Source organism: Trematomus bernacchii, unplaced genomic scaffold (genome assembly GCF_902827165.1).
Source record: "Trematomus bernacchii unplaced genomic scaffold, fTreBer1.1, whole genome shotgun sequence".
In the NCBI taxonomy this organism is placed as follows: domain Eukaryota; kingdom Metazoa; phylum Chordata; class Actinopteri; order Perciformes; family Nototheniidae; genus Trematomus; species Trematomus bernacchii.
The window spans coordinates 12,501-35,323 of NW_022988049.1; the positions used below are offsets into that span (position 1 = coordinate 12,501).

Here is a 22,823-nt window from a genome sequence, read left to right on the forward strand (position 1 = left end):
CTCTTGAAGTGATTACAGTCTGTAAACAACCTTTATCATAAAACATGATGTAGTTTAAAGACTTCACCACTAACTGATCCTAGTTTCATCATTTATGATTTTACCATGTTTGTGAAACCAGGATATACTTCAAAGGTAAACAACAAACCATCATCACCTTTTCATCACCACCACTTTTCATGATTATACTTTATAAATACCATCAGATCATCACATTGAAAAGGAATCTAACTTTGATACAACCAACGTTAATATCTAGGCTGTCTCCGATACCGAACTCTGGTGCTGATAAGGCTCCGGTGAATGGCCGTCCAATCTTTTTAGGACTTCAAAACCCCCCAGAATCTACACGCAAGAGCAACGTAATCTGCTTAGGGGGGCGTTTACAGCATGGCCTCTAACAACAAACTGCCCGTCGTATCCCTATTTAGGCACTCCAGCTTCGGATGTCGGACCGCTAGGATAGCAAAACGGAGTGTATAGTGTAGTAGGTGTTGGTGGGCTGGTAGAACCCCAGAGCAGTATCTAAACTGCCCCTGGAGGAGAAACCCTGTGTCGTTGGGAGACTCCTTGGTAATTAGGGCAGCTTCAGGACCCACAATCCCTAACCCCCACATTTTGATCCCCTTATACCAATTAAAACAATGCAAAAGTAATATCAAACCCAGCCAGAGTCCAACATTAATAAAGTGAGCCTAACCCATAATGTGAAACTATAGTTTAACCTTAGCAGAGTTTCTATTCCCCTTAAACAATTTAAAATCCAAATGATCAACTAATGTCAGCCTTTTCCAAGGAAGGGTGTTCTTACCTCACTCTAAGACCAAGCAGATACCTTCAGAAACCACGAGAGAGACCAGGAATTGGGTCGAAATGTACAAAGTACAAACCGGTTTTATTAAGGTTTTAACAAAAATAGCGGATTTACAAGAATCCAAAAAATAACAAAAGACACAAAGTCAAAATACAAAAGCAACAGGTTCACAAGTCAAATGTCCTAAAAAAGCCTAAGAGCCCAGGGCTTGGGCCTCAGAAAACTTCCCCCAAGCCTTCAAGCCTCAAACAGCCAAAAAAACCTCTCCTTTCTCTTCACACATCATCTTATAGTCTCTTGCAGGGACGTGCACAGGTACGGGCTAATGTTGCCCGGGCAACGGCCCGTTTGGCCTTTTTGGCTGACCTGCCCCTCTGGAGAGAGCGAGAGTTTGTTTTTCTTTTTTCTGTTGTGGCCGAATCAATATGATAAGCCCACAATTAGTATTGTAGCATCTCGCTGCGCGAAACACACTTTGTCAGCGCTGTCATCTGCCGGTGCGTTAAGACCACCTCAGTGTCGGATTTTGGAAACTTCATTTTGAGTTGTCTCATCATGGCAGTTAGGGTATAAGGGACAAACCAGGGGACTTTACTTCCTCTTGATACCGTCGGTTATTTACAAAAAAACACCTAAATATAGCCTACTTGTTGTTATTGTGCTTCTGTCTTTCTGTGTCTTTTCATCTGTAAACTCCCTCAACGGGCCGCTCGCTCTCTTTTCTTGATCGCCCTTTCACGGGTGTCGTGAACAGTTCACTGTCCCGCTTCATTGTAGGATTTCTGCCTTCTCTACCACTTTAGTTTGACCATCTCTGTTATTAAGTTATGGAATACTAAATAAATAAGTAATTACCGTTACTGCGCTCATAAAGAATGATAAGAATAAGAATAATGCGTATTGAACTGGTTTCATTAATTAGTGAGTTTATTTAAGGTAATTAGTTAGAGGCCCTATTTTATCAGTATGTATGTCTGCACAGCAGTTACAATGGTCAAACTACATTAGAACAGAATTGTCCCCATTTTGTCTTTAATAGTTACTAACATTAGATATTTTTGATGAGATATGGACCGCAAAAGAAAAAATGTCCCTGGTTTTCATTTTTAAAATCAAGTTACCGAATGCAAGTAGTCGCCTTAGCTTATTTTGTTATGAGATGTGAATTACTGTTCAATTTAGTTGATGTAATAATTGTTTGGTTTCTTTTACATTAAAAACAAGTTACAATTTTCAAAAGGTCTTGTGTTTTTTATCGGGGGGAGGCCCTTTTTCCAGTTTAGAGCAATAGCCCCTCCAAATGTCTGTGCACGTCCCAGGTCTCTTGCCTCCTCCCTCACTGCATCAGGTGGTTTCCCCTTTTCTATCTTTGAGGGAGAAGGAGGTCACGTTCAACTTTTACTTAATGAACAATTACAAATGTAAAGTTAAAATTAAAACAAATAAAGACTTATAGTAATGATATGCAATTTTAACAAGAAGGAATATGAACATGTTTCATGAAAGCAGAACACATTGTCAATGTCATGTTTAGAATCAAGTTTTTTCTTTAAACATTTCATTTCAAATATGCAAACTTTATACTTTAATTCATTAACAGAGACTTCATTTATTAACAGAGACAATAAGGACAGCTTGTCTCTACGATTCGCTGGCCCAGGAAGTTGGTTCAAGTCCTTTGCGTAGGCCGCCTGCATCCTGTGCTTCATTGTCTTCATACCCGCTGTAACCGCTCTCAAGGTGTCAAAAACCACAAGCGCCTTCTCAGAATTGTGGCTGGAACTTTTACACTTTTATTGCCCCATCTAGAATGCATAGTGCGCATAGGTCAAAAGTTCAGAATGTTCTATCTATTCTCACATGCCTGGTTTCACACGTCTGAAAAGACATGATGGAAACATGCATCCTTTCTATTTACAGCCAATTTAGCATCTTTGTATCAATGGTAAGCTTAATGGAGGTAGGTGAGGTAGAGGTCAGGTCTGACACGGCCACTTAAACAGCAGAACTGTCAACACCCTCTCTTGGCCGTGGCATACTGGCAGGATTCGATGGCGCTGATTAGGGTTAAGGACAATACACATTTATTAGTGCAAGGACCATCAGGTACCCTTATAGGGCAGTCAAATCCTCCGTCCACCGCCTGGCCCCTCAGGCTGGCGGCCCCCTCTCTGATACCATCACTGGGGAGGGTGACACACTACTTCTTTACCTTCACCATCTGCACCTCCTAATAAACGTTTTTACTATGTGTCAGGCCCAGCATGGTGTTTGACTGCTTGAAAACGCTTACCTGAAATAGTCAAGCAGAAGACAAATGTAATCAACATTTGATTTCAAAGTAATACATAAAAGTCAAAAGCAAATTCTTGTCAAAGTTTAAAAAGCAAACTTATCTCGAAACAATTGAATATTATCATAAGGTCACACAAAAATAAAATAATATAATGATTAACAATCATGTATATCAGAAAACATAGATATGCACCACTGAGTATATAAGTGGGTTTAAACAACACAAAGCTAAATGGCTTAACAGCATTATCATAAGTAGTCAAAAATGTATAGTAACATGATGTTACAAATAAATCAAGATACTCTGCACTTTTAACGGCACAATGTCGGCAGGTCAGGTCCACAGCATTTCTGGAGCCCTCGTCTGGTCAGCTGCTGTAAAAGATTAGTTTGGTGGCACAGAAGTTCTAGACTTCTTATCCGGAGGAGGACAGGTAGACCCTTCCCCAAGCTCCCTAGGACTAATGTCAAAATAGTCTTCGAAATGTTCTGTAACATACCAGCGAGGTGGTTCCCTGTTATCCCCGCGGAGTCTCAGTGAGAGACCCCTCCTAGATGCTGGCAACAAATGATCAGATAAATCTTCTCTCTGATATAAGCGTCCATCACCAACCAACCACTCAACAGAACGTCTATAAAGGGACTGAAACATTGCTATAGTAAATATCACACATTTTCTTAAAGATATTGTTACATCTACTTGGTTTTAAATTCATTACTACCAACCAGGAGTTGGATAAACACCAGATACTACAAAAGGAAGTTGGTCAAAATCTCCAAAGTGAGCAAACCTATTCTAATGACTTTTAGCAGTTAAAAACCTTCTAACATGATTCTACTTATTGAACTGCTCCCTGATAGGAAGAAACTAATAACACAACTGAACTCTCCTTTCTGCTCAAAATGGATAAATCAATAAACAACTCAGCGTTGGCCGATTGATAAGGCCATTTTGCCAGTTTCTAATAAGTAAAATGGGGATAGCTAAGATCAAAGTCACAAATCCCCCATTCTTTAATGACTTTGGGGTAATCAAAACTAAATTAAAAAATAGTCAAAATGATTCCAATCAGGATCTCTTGTATTGACTGGGATGAAGCATTCTCAGAGGTAACGTTCGGTCTCTCCATTACGTGCTGTCACTGTCTCAGGTCCAGAGAGTAGTGAGAGTATGTAAGGGCGGGGGTGCTGATCTCTATCTCAGAGCTGCATGTCAAACCATATCAACATCCGGTGCTTAGCCTGCAGCAAGGAGGAGAGGCAAAAGAGGAGAAATCTCCCTCTAAGCAGTTTTGAAAATGTTCTTTATAATTGTTTTCTTAAGCAGCTTTTATGGATAAAGGTTTTTAGCAAAGTTGGGAGAGGAGAAATCATGTTGATCTACCGAAGCCAACCTCTCCATTTCCCCTGAACAACAGGACTCTCTCCCTAAATGTCTTCCTTTGTTTAACTCCCTTGTTTTGTTAACCCATGACCCAAAAAGAAACATGTAGATTTTAAGATTAGCCTTAGTAGTTTAAGGGCCAGCCAAATCATCTTAAAGGTGAATTTGATCAGGAACAAACATAATGTTGTGATGTACAGTAGTGCTGGTTGAAGCAGTCCAAATCTGAACAAAACACCTAAAACTATCGCGACAGCTAGAATAATAAGAAAAGCCAAAAGTCCCCACTTAGCTTTATTGAAAGCATAGAACATTTTTAGCCGTAAATCATTCACAAATGTCTTCTTCATTTGACCAAAAACAGAATGCGTTGGATCCTATATTGAACTAGCAGACAAAACTGCTCTGAACAGAAAAAGTCCCAGATGGGACTCGAAGGTCCTTCATTTCTCCCCATCCCACGTGCAATGACAGCTAGATATTGCTGCCTTATCCTGAGGTGGCCAAGTGCCAACTATCATTACATTACATTACATTTCATTTAGCTGATGCTTTTATCCAAAGCGACTTACAATGACCAATTACAGGGACATTCTCCCTGGAGTAACTAAGGGCTAAGTGCCTTACTCAAGGGCACACTAGTGGTGGTGTTCCAAAGAGCAGTCTCTGCACAGTTCATCTTTGCCTCCCTCTCTTTCCGAGACGAGGCAATCCTGTGGAGGATTCAAAGACGGCCCATTAGGGAGCCGTGCCGGCTTCTCATGGTTTGGGCCGTGCCATCTTACCATGGCATTAACAACTCTACCAATTACACATTCACCGGGAACATAAGGTCCCCACTCCAAAGGCTCCAGTCTCTCTTCACGAAGGTATCCTTGCTTGGCCATATTGGCACCCAGTAGGGCTTTCCCCACTAGATGAGATCACAAACCCCGTCCCTGGACCAGGGTTACCAGCCCCCCGAATGTATTCGCTAGTGCAGTCTGTGGCAGGGCCATTATTTGTCTTTCTTATCTGTGTGCAGTGTAGGATAAGTAGGATCCTTAGAAACAGTGCAAGCGGGAGTGAAGCACCCCGTGGGGGATTTTAAAGTGCTGGACGCACCGGAAGCAAAATGTACCGAGCTAATAAAAGAACCTGAAAGTAGCCTGGTAAAGAATACCTCTTTTCCTAACGTAGTTGTACATAAGAGACCTCTATCAAACCCTAGAATCCGGTCACTGGAGTGATACAGAAACGGAGAAGGAAGGGGGGAACTGAAAAAGGGATACAAGCTAAGAGATAAGGAACAAGGTTTTCTTAGAGAGAAAGTGAGGGTTAGGAAACCCGGTAGAGGAAACAGGGAGGTTGATAAGTTAGCAAGGGAGCGGCCAGCTAGCCTGGGGTCTTTGCGTCTTATTATACCTGGGGAATGGAAAGAAGGAGAGAGAGTGAGAGTTCCACCGCCCGACCACCTTAACGTATTAGGAGATACACAAGACTTAGCTCATGTAGGGGCATAGGTTCATGTAGTCTCATTGAGCTGTAGGTCACTAAAGCTTTGCACAGAGGTCGCATTATGTTATTTATTCATTTCTTTGAACACATATCTGTTTATGAACAATAACTTCCTTACTTGCAATAAATAAGCACTAATTAGAGGGTTATTGAGGAAAAGCTCTCAACTAATGGCTTATTACTTGTAGAATATGGTCATGTAGAATAAGGCATTAATAAGTGTTTTATAATGACTAATAAAGAGCCAATATACTGCTAATAAGCATGTTAATTAACAACTAGTTGATGGTTAATATGTGTACCGTAATATAAAGTGTTACCAGTCATTCAAACCTGTACTTACAGTACTTGAACTCATTTTGTTGAATACATGTGATGTAGTAGTATTATAAAACCATATACTCCAGTAAAGTAATTCAAACCTGTACTTACAGTACTTGAGTATATGTACTTTATTACTTCCCACCACCGGTTTATAGAGAGCTGAAGTTACTGATCTGATTATCACTCGGAAGTATTAATAGTATAAATGATTAATTATTAAAATATGCTAATATCAATGAAGGTACATGACTCTCTTGTTTCTCTCCAGAGCCTGGTGTTAGGCTGGTGGGAGGAGAGAGTCGCTGTGCAGGAGACCTGGAGGTGGAACATGAGGGAGAATGGAGACCAGTGAGGGGCTTTCTCTGGACCCTGAAGGCAGCAGGAGTCGCCTGCAGAGAGCTGGACTGTGGCTCTGCTGTTTCTATGGGAGAGAGAAAGGAGTCCTCAAGGAGACCTGTGTGGGGGATGAGCTCTGACTGTGTTGAGTCTGGATCTGCTCTGAGGGAGTGTGCACAATCATCTTCCTCTAGAGACATCCTGACTCTCACCTGCTCAGGTAAACCCATCAATGACATCATCAGTGACATCATCAGTGACATCATCAGTGACATCATCAATGACATTTTCATTTTCTTGTTTTTAGAATTAAAAAATACACAAACCCAAATAACAAATGATGAACAGTGTATGAAGCAGCCGGGCGTTGTGGGTGGGCTACTGGGTCTATAGGCCCACCCACTCATTCATCTACAATGACTGAGAGAAAATATAGCTTACCGGATTTCTATTTGTGATTATCAAAATGAATAATTAAATAATAAAATAATAGCAAAGATAAGTTTCCCTTTAAAAAATGAATACAATTAGAAGCAACATTTATTAACGTATTCAGGCTTCTGTTGTGTGAGATGTTCTATCCAATCACAACAGGCCAATGTAAAATGGCCTGTTGTGATTGGCCTACATAGTTCACATAGTCGAAGCGCGGCGCAAACACAACGTAGGACGTCCCACAGACCCCGCAGATGAAGGAGGAAAATATAGCACTCATTTACAGAGTCACAAGAATCCATGTTCAGAGTTTTCAAAAGAGTGAGAGGGGAGAGGCCAGAACCATCATCCTCACAGCAGGGGCCGTCTCACTCCAGATTCTGCCTCTCTATGCTTTCTGTGTCTCTAAAATGTATCAATGTAATGTGAACCAAAAGAAATGAACAAGCAGTATTACATTTCATTTCACTCATTGCAGCCTGGAGCACGGCTGATATGAAGAGTCATGAAACCCACCGGGTTATTTGGAGCCTCCACCTCTAGAATGATACAATTCACCATTTAATGGAAAACACGAGATCAATATACAAACAACAGCTTGAATTCAATGATGACGCCATGTTTGAAGAACAACGTGTTTACAAACACCAATCAGATAACACATGTGAAACACACATGTAAGAGTAAAGAATGAAACCTTTTGAAAGTGTCTGTGTGAGAGCAGAGGTGGAGCTGAGCAGGAGCAGAGGATCTGCAGAGGAGGAGGTTTTGTTGAAGACACAGAGAAAGGGTTCACTAATGGAGACCACTTGCTAGAGGGTATCAGATGTAGATGTGAGGGTACCTGCAGTCTGTGTTCTTATCAACATGTGTTCTGTTGTTCATCATCAACTCATGTTGGAACTGAGTCCAGTTTGAATCTCTGAAATATAGTTTCATCTCTTTGATGGTGTGTCTTTGACCTCTGTTTGATCTTCTGTCCTCTGCAGACTCTGTCAGGCTGCTGGGGGGGACTGGTCTGTGCTCAGGCAGACTGGAGGTGAACTCTGACCAGTCTAACCAGTCTAACCCGTCCTGGTCCTCAGTGTGTGAGGCTGACTTTGACCAGCAGGATGCTCAGGTGGTCTGCCGGCAGCTGGGCTGTGGGGCTCCTTCAGTCCTCCAGGGGGCGCTCTATGGAGAAGGGGAGGCTCCAATGTGGACCAAAGAGTTCCAGTGTGGAGGCAATGAGTCTGCTCTCCTGGACTGTAGCTCAGCCTCAGAGAGAAACACCTGCTCACCTGGCACAGCTGTTAGCCTCACCTGCTCAGGTAGAGAGGAGCTGTGATTGGTTCATTCTGTTCTCATCAAACTCACTTTATTCTCTCTCTGATCTCTCTCTTGTTTCTCTTCAGAGCCTGGTGCTGTTAAGCTGGAGGGAGGAGAGAGTCGCTGTGCAGGAGCTCTGGAGGTGGAACATCTGGGAGAATGGAGACCAGTGGGGGGCTCTCTCTGGACCCTGAAGGCAGCAGGAGTCCCCTGCAGAGATCTCAACTGTGGCTCTGCTGTTTCTGTGGGACTGAGAGAGGAGTCCTCATTGAGACCTGTGTTGGTGATCAGATCTGACTGTGTTCAGTCTGGATCTCCTCTGAGGGAGTGTGCAGCATCATATTCCTCTCTCTACCTCCTGAATCTCACCTGCTCAGGTAAGCCCATCAGGGACATTGATTATGACATCATGTCCTCTGTCTCTTTGTTGACAAAGAGACAATCCCTCTCTGCTACCTGGACTGTCACAGACTGAAAGCTCTTTGTAATGTCTTCAAAGCGGTGTCTTCAGACTGAGAGGAGGTTTTCACAGAGACTGTTTTTATTGTTGCTGCTGGGGCAGGCAAACATGTGGATCTCCAAAAGCAGGAACAACAAAGTAAACAGTACAGCAGCTCAGCAACTCACTAACATATGTTTCTCTTGGTGTTATGACCTGGCTAAAAAGGCCACAACAAAGAGGAGACACACCATGTCAACGGTTTAACAAAAGATGTTTATTAAAGCAAAAAGTCCAAATTAGCCAAATTGATTAAGTGCAAAACCAAATGAAGTATGAGGTGTGGATGTCAGTGGTATCAGTAATGTAAGTGCAGGGTGAGGATTGCATGGACATGTATGAGTGTGAGAGTGTTGAAGTGCACAAAGTGAAACAACTGAACATACTCAACCACAACCGGGTGCAGAAAGCAGAGAGCGAGACAGAGAGGCTTTAAATAGCTCCAGGGCACCAGACCCAGGTGTCCTGAATCACTGCAATCAGTGCAGCCACACCCTCTCCCCTGATGATCCCACAGGGGCATCACACTTGGTGAAAGCAAGAGTGAGTGTAGATTTTAGATTTCACTCTCTGAAAAAAAATGGAGGAGTTTTAAAACCGTTAGTGTTTCACTCCATCTGTGAGCTCTGTGGTGGAGGGAGGCCTTGCTTTGAACTCTGTTTCTATCTGAAGAGATGTCTTTAACAAATCAAATCCTCTCTCTCTCTCTCTCTCTCTCTCTCTCTCTCTCTCTCTCTCTCTCTCTCTCTCTCTCTCTCTCTCTCTCTATCTCTCTCTCTCTCTCTCTCTCTCTCTCTCTCTCTCTCTCTCCCTACAGATAAGCTGTTTCAGCCCAACATCTCTGTGTCCTCCTCCATGTACGGGGTCTCCGGGGCCCAGCAGCAGGGGTTCCAGGTGTTCAGAGGCTTCACCTTCACCATCAGTTGCTCCATCCAGCCTCAGTACCCAGGAGGCTCCTTCCTGCTCAGCTCCTCCACTCACAACTACACCCAGCCAGCTGTCAATCACTCTGCCCACTTCCTGTTCCCGGCTGCAGAGCCCGCCCACCAGGGAAACTACAGCTGTGTTTATGTCTCTGCTTTTTCTCAGGACTTCTCCTCTGAGAGCCGTGTGCTCTCCGTCACCGTCACAGGTGAGCTGTTAGAGTTTACTGTAGGACAGAGCGTGATGCTCCCCAGGAGAACGCTGGTGAGGACTGAGTGTTTTACTGTGAGCCCTGAAGCAGTCACACCCTTACATCACATGTAGCTTTCCAGAGCAACGTACAATAAGTGCAATGAACCGTGAAGACATGAATCCAGAACAGCAATTCTCCAGTCAGCTGTAGTTTACATTGGAGTATTGCCATGAGTACTGACTGTTCAACAGATACAGCTAGCAGCTTCTCCCTACAGTCCTACTGTCTGGTATGAACAGGAAAAAGGGTTGGGGTTGAATGAAGATCTTAAGAAGATGTAGTTTATTGTAATATAACTGTAGAGGAGTCTCCATGCTGAAGTGGGTTCAGGTCTCTGTGTGTTTGCTGACTCTTGATGTGATGCTGTCCATGTGTTCGATCAGATCCAGGACCTTTTATCATCCGAGCCGTCGTCCTGCCGCTGACTCAGCTGCTGGTGCTGCTGGTGACCGTCGGCCTTTACTTCTACTGTAAGGTACGGAAACATGTTGTTGATGTTCCACTGACTGAATGATAAGGGACTGAAACATGTTGTTCCACCACTGAATGATAAGGTACTGAAACATGTTGTTGTTCCACCACTGACTGAATGATAAGGGACTGAAACATGTTGTTGTTCCACCACTGAATGATAAGGTACTGAAACATGTTGTTGTTCCACTGACTGAATGATGAGGTACTGAAACATGTTGTTGTTCCACCACTGACTGAATGAAACAGTGTGTGTTATTGAACAGGAGTGATGCAGGAAGTCTCACTGTGTGCTGTCATGTCTCTCCAGGCCACCAGGGGGCGGAGGCCGAGCCGACAGGAGGACATTGAGCTGGATTACCTGGGTGTTCCTGCTGAAGAGGAAGGAGCTCAGGGAGCAGAGTAGCAGCTCCAAGGAGCTCCTCTCACACACATGGGTTTATCAACTCTTATAGATTTTAACCAACGTTAGAAAATATAGCTTTCACTCTGAAAGTCACCAGCAATGTGTTAGTGCCTCATGTTTCCTGACTTCCTGTCAGCTCCAAGCCAATTGGTTCCCACTGAAGATGAAGATCTTTAAAAAAACATCACAAGTTAGTTTTATTTTTAAAAGTCAATGCAGTCGGTGCAGTTTGAAACCAGACACACCAACCCAGGCCGCTCAGGAACTAAGTTGGCCAATGAATGCCATATATTAATGTTCAAATATCCTCTAAAAACAGTGTTACAAAACCCAATGTTTGAATCTAATGTAGTGATTCCTGAGATAACAGGAGGAACGCGTTACAGCGCCACCTAGTGTTAGATTTGTAGACCTCGAGCACAACAAGGGTTTTTGTTATTCAATCAACAAATAAGACAAAGTACAGTTTTTAAAATGTTACGTTTTTCACAACAATTCATCTGATCAGCGAGATAGGATATTTGATCCCCTTGTGGGTCACATGGGTCATTTTAGCAGCAGGGCCAGATTTAGCTGAACAATATACAAATAGGAATTGAACAAAAGTAAATAGTCCAAACACTTCTTATTTCATAACAATGCAGATGTTTTTTTTTTTGAAAAATGTGATTTCAGTAGAATTTAGCTTGATTTTAGTCTGAAGAGATTGTTTGTATAAAAAAAGAAGCTTTTTCAGAGAAATCCGATTATATTTGTAATTTGCCAAAAAGTATAAGATTGTAACTTTTCTTCAAAGTTCTTATTTCACATGTACTGAGCTCAGTTTGTAATCATTTTCAATCATTCAGTATTTTTCTTACATTATATCATTTTTGATGGTATTTCTCTGTATTTTGTAGTAATTTAGCTGTTTTTAAGAACTCCACCTATTGGAGAGCATTCCCAAATTCATAAGATATTAAATACTAACATGTTGTAATTAAAAATGTACATAATTTGGTAGAAGTTTCCTTTTTAAAAGGTAATGCGCTTTGTTATGTGATCAAGAAATTTGCTTGTTTTTGTATTATTGAGGATTGTACTTATTTCACAAGATGATCAATAATCTGTAATCATTACTTTTTGGACTTTTATGAAACATTTTTAATGTCTTTTGAATTTCACTTTTTTCAAAGAATTCAGATTATTTTTGTGATTTAGGATTTTCCCAAATTCAGGAGACTAATTATTTCGTACTTAAAATGTTAACATTGTCCGTAAACAAGTGTTGTGATTTTGGAACCGAGAAATGTTTTTGCTTCATAAGAATTTTGATTGATTTTGTTGTTTTTTGCATTTCTGAAGAATTTAGCTTTCGCCAATTAAGGTTTTTTGATGTGGCTTTTTTTAACAAATGTTGTCATCGCTGTCATTTGCTATGTACCAAAAAAATAATAAAACTTCTTTAATAATCCATGAAACTCTGAGAGTGAGCTGATTTCAAAAGTGTTTCTCCTGGTTTGCTTTGTTTCTGTGTGAGAATTAAACCTCAAGGCTTTAGTTCTAACAGGTTAGTATTGAAATAGCTGATTGATTGATAGCGTACAGCGCCCATAAACTATGGCAGGGGTCTGCAACCTTTTGGACCCCAAAGAGCCATTTTGCCCCCTTTTCCACCCATTTCTTTTGTCTGGAGCCGCACAACCAACACATTATCACTCCCAAAAGTCCAACATTATACAATCAAACAAATAAATAAACACAAGGATAGTTGTGTCTTATTGTTGAGTAAATAACAGTGTGTGGTTTAGAAAAGAATACAAAATTAGAAGGAAAAAACGATGAAACAATCCAGATTTCAGTTTTCTGAGCCCCTACTCTCCCCCTAACTGACAGCAACAAAAGTCCGACATTATACAATTAAAATAAAGAAGTAAACACAATAAGTGTGGCTTGATATTGAGTTAGAAAAAGGTTGATAAACGCTGTGAGAATGGGTCTGCGGAGAGCATTTAGCCGCGATCCCAACTGGTCTATTACCAACGTTCAGGGAGCTCTAAGTCAATGGGACTCCCTGATAGTTGGAACTCGACGCTAAAGGGCCCCCCCTTGCGTTGGAAAGTGACGACAGGGACCCTGACATAACGTCAACATAGGCCGAGTTGGGAGTGAGAATGTGTGAGAATGCATGTATTATTTATTACATTAAAGAAAACTGTTAACCTCTAATAATAAACAAAGAACTCGTATAAGGAGAATAAAAAGAAATACACAGGCCTACTTTAAAATAAATGAAACACAGCACTTGGGGAGTCCTCTGCACATTTGAAGGAAATAAATACAATTCAAATGGGCCCACTTTGAAATAAATAAAAAGCTACACACTGTGAAACAGTTCATGTCAGTTCAACTTGCAAATGAAAGTCCACCTGCTGCCTTGGAAAAGCAAATCAAGTCAACTTGAAGACAAACTTTGTTTCAACTCATTAATGCAAGTAAATCTCGTTGATATGACTCAAAGGTTCTAGTTGTATTAACATTGTTTTTTTAAGTTGTTTAACCCTCCTATTGTCTTCGTTCCCCCCCTTACTTTGGTGTTTGCGGTCAAATTTGACCGGTCCTGTTTTAACTGCTATTACATTAAAACAAAAACCATTAATCATCACCAAATGTCATTTAACACCCTTTCAAACTGTACATATTGTATCAGACTACTGGTACACATGAACAACTGCAGTAAATATACAGAGAATAGACACTGAACATGTATTGCGTGTGCCAGGTGTGATCCATGTGGGGGGAGGGGCACATAAGGGGGGGGAACACATCTAGAGTATGTGTGTGTGTGTGTGTGTGTGTGTGTGTGTGTGTGTGTGTGTGTGTGTGTGTGTGTGTGTGTGTGTGTGTGTGTGTGTGTGTGTGTGTGTGTGTGTGTGTGTGTGTGTGTGTGTGTGTGTGTGTGTGATCTGATCCGGATGGTTACTAATTCCTTTTCTTTATGGGGAACACCATGGGTGTTTCAAAGTTGTTTAAATCATCGAAAACTCAATGAAAGTGGTGATCATCAATTTCATATGTTCAAATGTCTACTGTGAAGGATATCATAAAGCCTTAATGCAATCGAATGTAAAACAAAAAAGTTATGATTGATGAAAGTAGTAAATCGGTCAGATTTGACCCGAAGACAACAGGAGGGTTAAGTTGTTTTAACTTTATACTCAGAGTTGAAACAAATACCAATCTGACATTATTAGAGCAAGGAAACCTTATTGACCTCCTAGTCAAATAAACTCACATTTCAGTCTTATTATAACTCACACTTTCAAGTTCTACATTTATATAACTCATCATTTCAAGTTAAGAAGATTGTAATAATACATTTGTTTCAACTTAGATCTATTAGTTATATTGACTTCTGATTGCAAGTTTATTATTACATAATAATTATTGCAGCAAATTTGTTCAGATATATAACATTTATTTAAAAAAACATGTGATACATCAACTTGAACACGGCATGTACTCGCTACAGGGTGTACTGAGGGTTTGTGACTGCAGACCGGTTCCATGCAGAGAAAGCTACATCACACGGGGACGGGTAAGAACAGAAAAGCATGACATGGGACCTTTAAATAAAAGTGTTGGTTCATTAGGAAAGTTATTATCTCCCAAAGTATATACATTTAGACAATCAAAACATTCAGTTCAGGAAAGCATAAGGGTTTACCACCTCTTTGCCCTCTTTTCTTTGTGTGGCCTGCTGACCTTACCTGACCTGACCTGCGCTGTACAAACTACAGATCCATCTCTAGGCTCAGCAGCCCTGTCCCCCCATAAGGCTGAACCTGAACCAGCTGTTCTCCCAACTGAAGGAGGTGAGCAGCATTGTGTTGAATGACATGCCACTTAACATATCTGAAGGGAGACAGGACTACAACATATATATATATATATATATATATCAAAACAAATACTTTTGGGGCCCAATGTGATATATTTTCACGGGGCCCAAAATCCCTGGCGGCACCGCTGCTTAGGATCACACTTTATCAATCCTTTTGATCGTTCAATCCGCACTTTAATCCAAGCATTGCGTCGTATATCCATATCCCGATCAGCTTTAATATCTTCCATCTCATCCATTGTATTAGTCAATTTACTCACGTCCACAACCACACACTTTGGATTCCTAAAGCTTTTAGTCTACTAACCCATCATCCAAGGGTGGTTTTCACTATAAGTAAAAAAGAATTTTTGGACGGACACTAATTTACAGTTTTTTACTATGTGAAATCTGAATTTTCTTTCAAATAAAAAACATCTATATTGATTCTGACTTTTCTACATCCAACTCACAGGTTTATCATTACTTTGAGAACAAAGATTATTAATTTAACCCTTTTAGAAGGGAAGATATGGTCATTTGTTCTGGGAATGTCATTTTCGAGCCTGAGACCTGAAAAACAGGCTCAGGGCTTAACAGGTTAAAAAGCTGTTCATGTTACAAAGTGTTTTTGAGTTTATATGAAGTTACTACTGCAAAAATGTCTGTGTTAATAATGCTTCCAGGTGACAAATGTGTGAGAGTTTGGGGCGAATATTAATTAACACTCGCTCAGAAGTAAAACAAAACATAGTCTCATCTGTTAACCAGAATCCTTGTTAAATCTGTGAAGTTTTATATATATTTTACTTATTACTCTTTATGTTTTATCATATGGATTTAGACCGTTACAAGGCCTTTTCTTACTGATATTATATATTGTTACTATGCTCTGCCTTTAATACATTATAATGTGTACTTTTATATGAAATAAATGATGGCTCTACGCTGTGTGTAAATATGTTAATATCGTCTGACTAAACAAGCGTATTGTAGTGCCGAGAGAAGGGAGTCGTAAAGTAAAGTACAAATATGGCAAAAAAGTACTAAAGAACAATACTTGAGTAAATACACTTGGTTACTTTTATACCACTGTCCATACTTGAATGTACCCGTGAACGCACCTCTCTGTCCTTGAACGCACCTCTCTGTAATTGCAGTCTCTGACCGACAGGTGGCGACATTTCCTCACAGCTCTGCTTCAGGTTGTGACACAATGAACTTTGGGAGGATTAACCAGCTGAGTTTTCAGAGCAAAACTAAAAGCACAAGTGCGAAGTGGGTCCGAAAGAGAGACATATATAAAGCTAAGGGAAAACAAAGGTGGAAATTAAGTTAAATGTAGTCTTTTTGGGGCTAAAAATAGAAGCAGGTAGTTGTTTTGAAAATCAGGATCTCGTTCCCCTTCACCTTCTTGCAAAAAAAAATCCTCTCTCTTCTCTACGACGTTGGACTACGTATGTCTTGCAATGTCAGTTTTTATGCTTTTTTAGATATATTTCTCACAGCTGTCAAGGTGTTTTTCAACATTACCTCAGCTCTGCCTGTAAACTCGCATTTTGACATATTATTGTACGTTTTTTCTTCATGCATTTGCAGTGTAAGCCCCTCCTCTCTTCCTGCTGACTGAGAGAGAGAAGGAGGCAGCAGAGATTCAGTCTGACAGCAAACACAGAGGGGGACACATCTCCAGAGAATAGACGGGCACAAAGAAGGGATTACATACCAGGAATAAGGATAACAATCGTTTTTTTGTGGACTGCATCAACAGGAGTAAGGAGAGAGGATTTTCTCTTTGTGTTTGTGAGTAAATGCTGCAACTGAAACAGTTTTGACTCACTTTAAAGTGGATTCTACCTCTGGATAACACTATGGAAGGTAAACAGTCAGATCCAGCTTCATGTTTTGATTGAATAGTCTATGTTAGAGGTATAATATTAACACAGTGGCGTTAAGTAACTAAGTACATTTACTCAAATACCTTTTTGAGGGACTTTACATGTTCTGCTACTTCATACTTCTACTCCACTACAGTTCAGAGGTAAATGGTGTACTTCTACTCCACTACATGTATTTAGTTACTTCACAGATCTGGATGAATGATGTGAAATATAATCAAGTGTTAAATCAGACTTTAGTTCCACCTGGAGTAAATTCACAAGCTACCCTGCAGTATACAAAGTCATTCAAACTAGCTGCACCTTTACCAGCTTTGAGAACACTTTAATGATCAATCATTATAAAACACATCATATATATTATTCTGAAATGGACCAATCTGCACAATGACTACTTTTACTGTCGCAACTTTCACTAGATTTTGATGATAATACTTTTTCTACTTGAGTAACATTTTGAATGCAGGACTTTTATTTGTAACGGAGTATTCCTACGCTTTCTACTTTTAGTACACGATATGAGTACTCCTCCCCCCTCTGAATAATAATAATCATCATGGTGGAGCCGGTGGGGTTTGTGGCTGCATGGAAAGCCCAGTTCCCTGAGTCTGACCCCCCCTCCATGGATCTGGAGTCACTGGGGAACATCGAGCAGGAGCTGGACAAATGCAAGACGTCCATCAGACAACTGGAGAAGGAAGTGAACAAGGAGCGTTTCCGCATGATCTACCTGCAGACTCTGCTGGCCAAAGAGAGGAAATCCTACGATGGGCAGCGGTGGGGATTTAAAAACTCTCCACAGATCAACGATGGAGACCAGCACACAGACACAGGTGGGGACATTAACTTGACATTACCTGGTTGAGCTGGATGTAAGAAGGCAATCAATCCTTAGTACCAAATATCAGCCAGATGTTTGCCTGCCAGCTCTGTGAAACAAAGTCTTTGTTATGTCCAGAGGTGGGAAGTAACTAAGTACATTTACTTAAGTAGTGTACTTAAGTGCAATTTAGAGGTACTTGTACTTTACCTGAGTATTTCCATTTTGAGCTACTTCATACTTCTTCTCAACTACATTTAGATAGATACTTTATTCATCCCAAACTGGGAGATTTGTTTGTCACAGCGGCAGATTTGTCCAGCATTACACAAGTTAACAATATTTGAAAGATAGAATAAGAATAAAACATTAACATTAGCAGCAAGTATATACAAATTCACAGTAGAAAGGACATGTATCACGAGGGTAACAATTAAAATAAAGGGACATACTGTTATTTTACTCCACCTGTTTATTTCACAGCTTCAGCTACTTTTAACAAAATGCATCTCTCAAATTTAAACTAGTGGACTAACTCTTAAAGTCACAAAAGAGTCAGATTATTTAATAATTTTACAAAAAGTCAATCAGAACGTGGTTTGTCTACAGCAGTACAGTGCTACGTGATGCCACACATTTATCTAGAAATGTCACATGTATAATAATTATGATTATATACACACATAAAGACAACATTTTGTTGATAATACTTTTGTACTTTTACTTAACCCTCCTGTCGTGTTCAGGTCAAATCTGACCGTTTTACTACTTTCATCAATAATATATATTGTGTTTTACATGTTATTGCCTCAGGGCTTTATGATATCCTCCACAGTAGGCATTAGAACATATCATGTAATTGCTGATCACCACTTTCATTGCATTTTGGGTGGTTTAGTCAACTTTGTAACTCCTATGGTGACCGCCATAGGAAGTGAATGGGTTTATGTTCATCCACCAGATAGTACACACCCACAAATCGACAAGCATGACATTTTCAGTGTCTATTTTCTCTGCAGTTATTCATGTGAACCAGTAGCCTGAGACATTGTTTACAGCTTAAAAGGGAGTTAAATAACATTTGGTGATGATTAATGACTTTTGTGTTAATGTAAGAGCAGTTAAAATTGGACTAGGAATACCAAAGTAAGGCGGGAGAAACGAACACAGCAGGAGTACGATTTTGAATGCAGGATTTTTACTTGTAATGAAGTACTTTGACAGTAATTTATTGGTACTTTTTACCCAAGTAGAGCATCTGAACACTTCTTCCACCTCTGCACACAGATGAAGTAAGCAGTAAAGCACATCTGGAGGTGGATGCAGCGTCTCCGAGCAAACTGAAAGATGTTGGTCCAGAGGTTCCTGAGTATCCTCCAAGCACAGGCTCCGTGGCAGCTCTGAGGTCCAACTTTGAGCGCATCAGGAGGGCCAACTCTCACTCTGCAGGGGACGGGAGGGGCCTGTCGGTGATGGAGAAGCCCTTCTACGTGAACATGGAGTACCACCACGAGCGAGGCCTGGTCAAAGTCAACGACAGGGAGGTTTCAGACAAGATCAGCACCCTGGGGAGTCAGGCCATGCAGATGGAGAGGAAACGTCCCTTCATTCACTTCCTGGGAACCTTTCTGCTGCATCGGGGGACATCAGTAAGGTGCAGAGAGGGAGATCCACGGAGGGAGTCAACGGGGCGTACGAGGAGGTGGGGGGGAGGTCCGAGTGCCAGCCCTACACCAGTGTGTACGTGGGGGGGATGATGGGGGAGGGGGAGCCTCGAGTGATCCACATCCGGGACCACAGCCAGGAGGAGGAGGCTCACCTCACCTGGCCCCGGAGGTCCTACTCTCCAGGGAGCTTCGACGACGTGGGAGGTGAGTGTGGATCTTTTATCATTAAAGGTCCCCTATTATACTGTTTTTCATCAATATATTATAGGTCTCAGATATATACAGAACATGTCTCTGAAGTGTTTGTCTCCAAACACCAAACGGATCATTGCAGCATCCCATAATCCCCTCTGTTTCAGCCCTGTTTCCAAAGTGCTGATTCTCTGTCTGTTACTTTAGATGAAAATAAGGAGCCACTCCCCACGCCCCTCTGAGAGAGATTTGGTTAAAAAGAACACAATAGGCGCGTTCACACTGGAGGACAGGAATAGTTCCCGGAACTCTTTAGTTCCGTAACTATCTAGTACAGTGGTTCTCAACTGGTGGGTCGCGACCCAAAAGTGGGTCGCGAACCCGTTTCGAGTGGGTCCCGGATGTGTGAGTGAAGAAAAAAAAGTTGAAATAAAGATTTGGAATTTCTTTTTTTTTTTTTGGGAAAAAAGTCAAACTTTTATTTTGAAGGCCCGATTTTCTAACGCTGTGCATGCAGTAGGCGTTGGACTGGAAGTACCGGAGACCATAAACGGTTTTGAAAACTTCTGTCACGTAGTGATCATCTTCTCAATAAAACATCTTTGCTGATGTTTTTTCGAGTCTTCTGGCCAATCAGAATCAAGATTGTTGCCGGAAGTCCCCACGGAGAATAACTTTGCGGTAGAACTCTTCTTTATACATCCATGGGTACAACTTCAGATAGAAATGAACACATGATGAAATATGACCCCCGGTTTGATGACTGACAGGTCACAGAACAATGGGAGCTATCTACCCTTACCCACAATTTAAAGTAATTCACAGACTATCTCCTCTTTGCTCTTCTCTCTGTGTGGAGCAGCAAGTTCAGCTGTCGGAACAAAGTGAAACAAACAATGGCATACAATATTATTAACATGTCGGGTAGTAATAGATTTAGTTATTTTCTTCTCAGAGTGTACCAGAATGCATAGTTTTTGTTAGTATTTCTAAAAATCTCCTGGGGGGAGAATCCCCCCAGACCCCCCTTCTGGGGTTGGGTGTTCAGCATGTGTGCCTTTTTATATAGTTCAGCTTTGATTCCAAAATCTCATTAAACCTTTTTTTAAATCATACTTTAGTTCTGTGAAGGGATATAAGGGATATATTCACTGTACTAAACTTTAATTAATAATGTATGCTGAAAAGCGTATATATTACAGCACGATTTTTTTGTTGAATAGATTTGAGTGCTTCAAAATGTTGGGTCGCGATGTATTGACCAAGTAAAAAGTGGGTCCCGAGGCCTGACCAGTTGAGAACCACTGATCTAGTAGATCGCGTTCTCACCGGAATAAGTCCCAGAGGGAGGATTACGCAAATGAAGCCGCTGACGTCACTTCTTCTTCTTCTGCTTTGGGTTTACTGGCAGGCTGCAAACAACTTCACGGCGCATACTGCCACCCGGAGTCCAGAGTAAATCACCAGAACGCCGACATCTCCTCATCACTCCACCGCTCCCACGTTTTATTTTGTGTTGCCATAAGTTAGTCTCTCTCCGTTGGTGCGCTGGGCTAATGCTAATGCTAATAATGCTAATGCGAGCAAATAAAATGGCTGCTTCACAAAACTTTTAGGAGTTTTACGGGGCGTGGTTTGCAATTCGCCCAGCCAATCAGAAATTGGAACCTTTTCCTCCCCAGGAAAGTACCTGCTCTCTAGCAGGGACTGAAAAGGGATGAAAAGGTTCCAGAAAAAAAGTTCTAGTTCCAGATCTTTTTGGTGTGAACGCAACATCCCAGGAACTATAGGAACTATATCTGGGAAAAGTACTCCGGTGTGAAAGCGCCTAATGGTGCTCTAGGAGGAGATTCAGGTGATAAGGGGGGCGCTATTGGTTACACAAGACAAAACCTCGTTATGACATCATAAAGTGTCCAAAATCTGATCAGCTCATTTTCAGACAGGTTTTTATATAAATGGATCAGGAGAAAAAGAGAGAGAATCTTTGTTCCTGAAACTTTCAGAGTCTCTTTACAGAGAGGGGACACATGTTGATGAAGAAGAGACATGAAGAAGAGGGGACACATGTTGATGTAGAAGAGACATGAAGAAGAGGGGACACATGTTGATGTAGAAGAGACATGAAGAAGTGGGGACACATGTTGATGTAGAAGAGACATGAAGAAGAGGGGACACATGTTGATGTAGAAGAGACATGAAGAAGAGGGGACACATGTTGATGTAGAAGAGACATGAAGAAGTGGGGACACATGTTGATGTAGAAGAGACATGAAGAAGAGGGGACACATGTTGATGTAGAAGAGACATGAAGAAGAGGGGACACATGTTGATGTAGAAGAGACATGAAGAAGAGGGGACACATGTTGATGTAGAGGAGACATGAACAAGTGGGCTTTGCATAATAGGTGACCTTTAAAATAACTGCCATGTGTGGAATAAACAAATCTTTATAAACATTGTGATGAATCTTGATTTTTTCCTCCCCGTTAGGCGGAGGCTACACGCCGGACTGCAGCTCCAACGAGAACCTGACCTCCAGCGAGGAGGACTTCTCGTCGGGTCCGTCCAGCCTCGTGTCCCCAAGCCCCTCCACCTTCCCCCTATACCGGGAGAAGAGCCGCTCCCCCTCCCTCGGCAGCAGCAGCCCCCCCACCCCGCTGGCTCAGAAGCGCCTGAAGCAGCAGGGGGTCGTCTGCGAGGCCGCCGTCATCGGGGTCCGCAAGACGGGAAAGATCTGGAGCAGAGACGGAGAATCCAACACCTCCAGCAGGAACTCCCAGGACCACAGTGGGCAGGATCTGGGTAAGAGACACCACACAGAGCATTACTGAGGACTTTTATTTGGAAGGATTATTATATTAACAGAACAGTATTATATTGGTGCGGGGAAATCATTGTATCGCGAGATTTGGCGTTATATATTGCTATTATTCTGATATTTGGATTTGAGGCCCATTATTTTCATGGATTTTGGATATCCTAAGTGTTGATTTACTTTGTTTAAAGGCTGCGTTAAAGTACAGTGATGTAGTAGTGGCAATATTTTATTGATACGCAGATTTATTTAACATTTGATGGGTATCAACTGTACACTGGACCAAAACAAAATCATATCCGGTTCAAATATAGCGTTATAAAGCACCAACATCTAAAAAAGTGCATGGTAAAAATTGATAAAAAGTACATTTAGGACATCTTCTGGAAGCATGCTCAAAGGGAATACAACACAGTCACAGTTGACAGGAGGATGTTTACATTAATTACAATTACATTTCATTTTTCTATGGGTTTGAAAATGTTGGAGACATTTGGGGAAATGGAAATGCACAACTGAACCAAATATATAACCTAGTTCTGCAGTTTCTATACATTTTATTGTCGGTAATGTTACATATAACACCTTCATTTAATCCGATGTTTTATATTGTCTCACAT

At 41.3% G+C, this 22,823-nt stretch overlaps 1 protein-coding gene across 1 annotated transcript; it reads left to right on the forward strand.

The window, feature by feature from the left end:
- The first annotated feature begins 16,098 nt into the window (after positions 1-16,098).
- On the forward strand, positions 16,099-22,219 carry LOC117473285 (breakpoint cluster region protein-like). Its single transcript, XM_034118794.1, is given in 6 exon segments — positions 16,099-16,279; positions 16,408-16,686; positions 17,217-17,539; positions 18,814-19,122; positions 19,125-19,397; positions 21,879-22,219. Coding segments are annotated over 4 exon segments (1,200 nt in total). The 5' UTR covers positions 16,099-16,279; positions 16,408-16,686; positions 17,217-17,262.
- Positions 22,220-22,823: the final 604 nt, after the last annotated feature.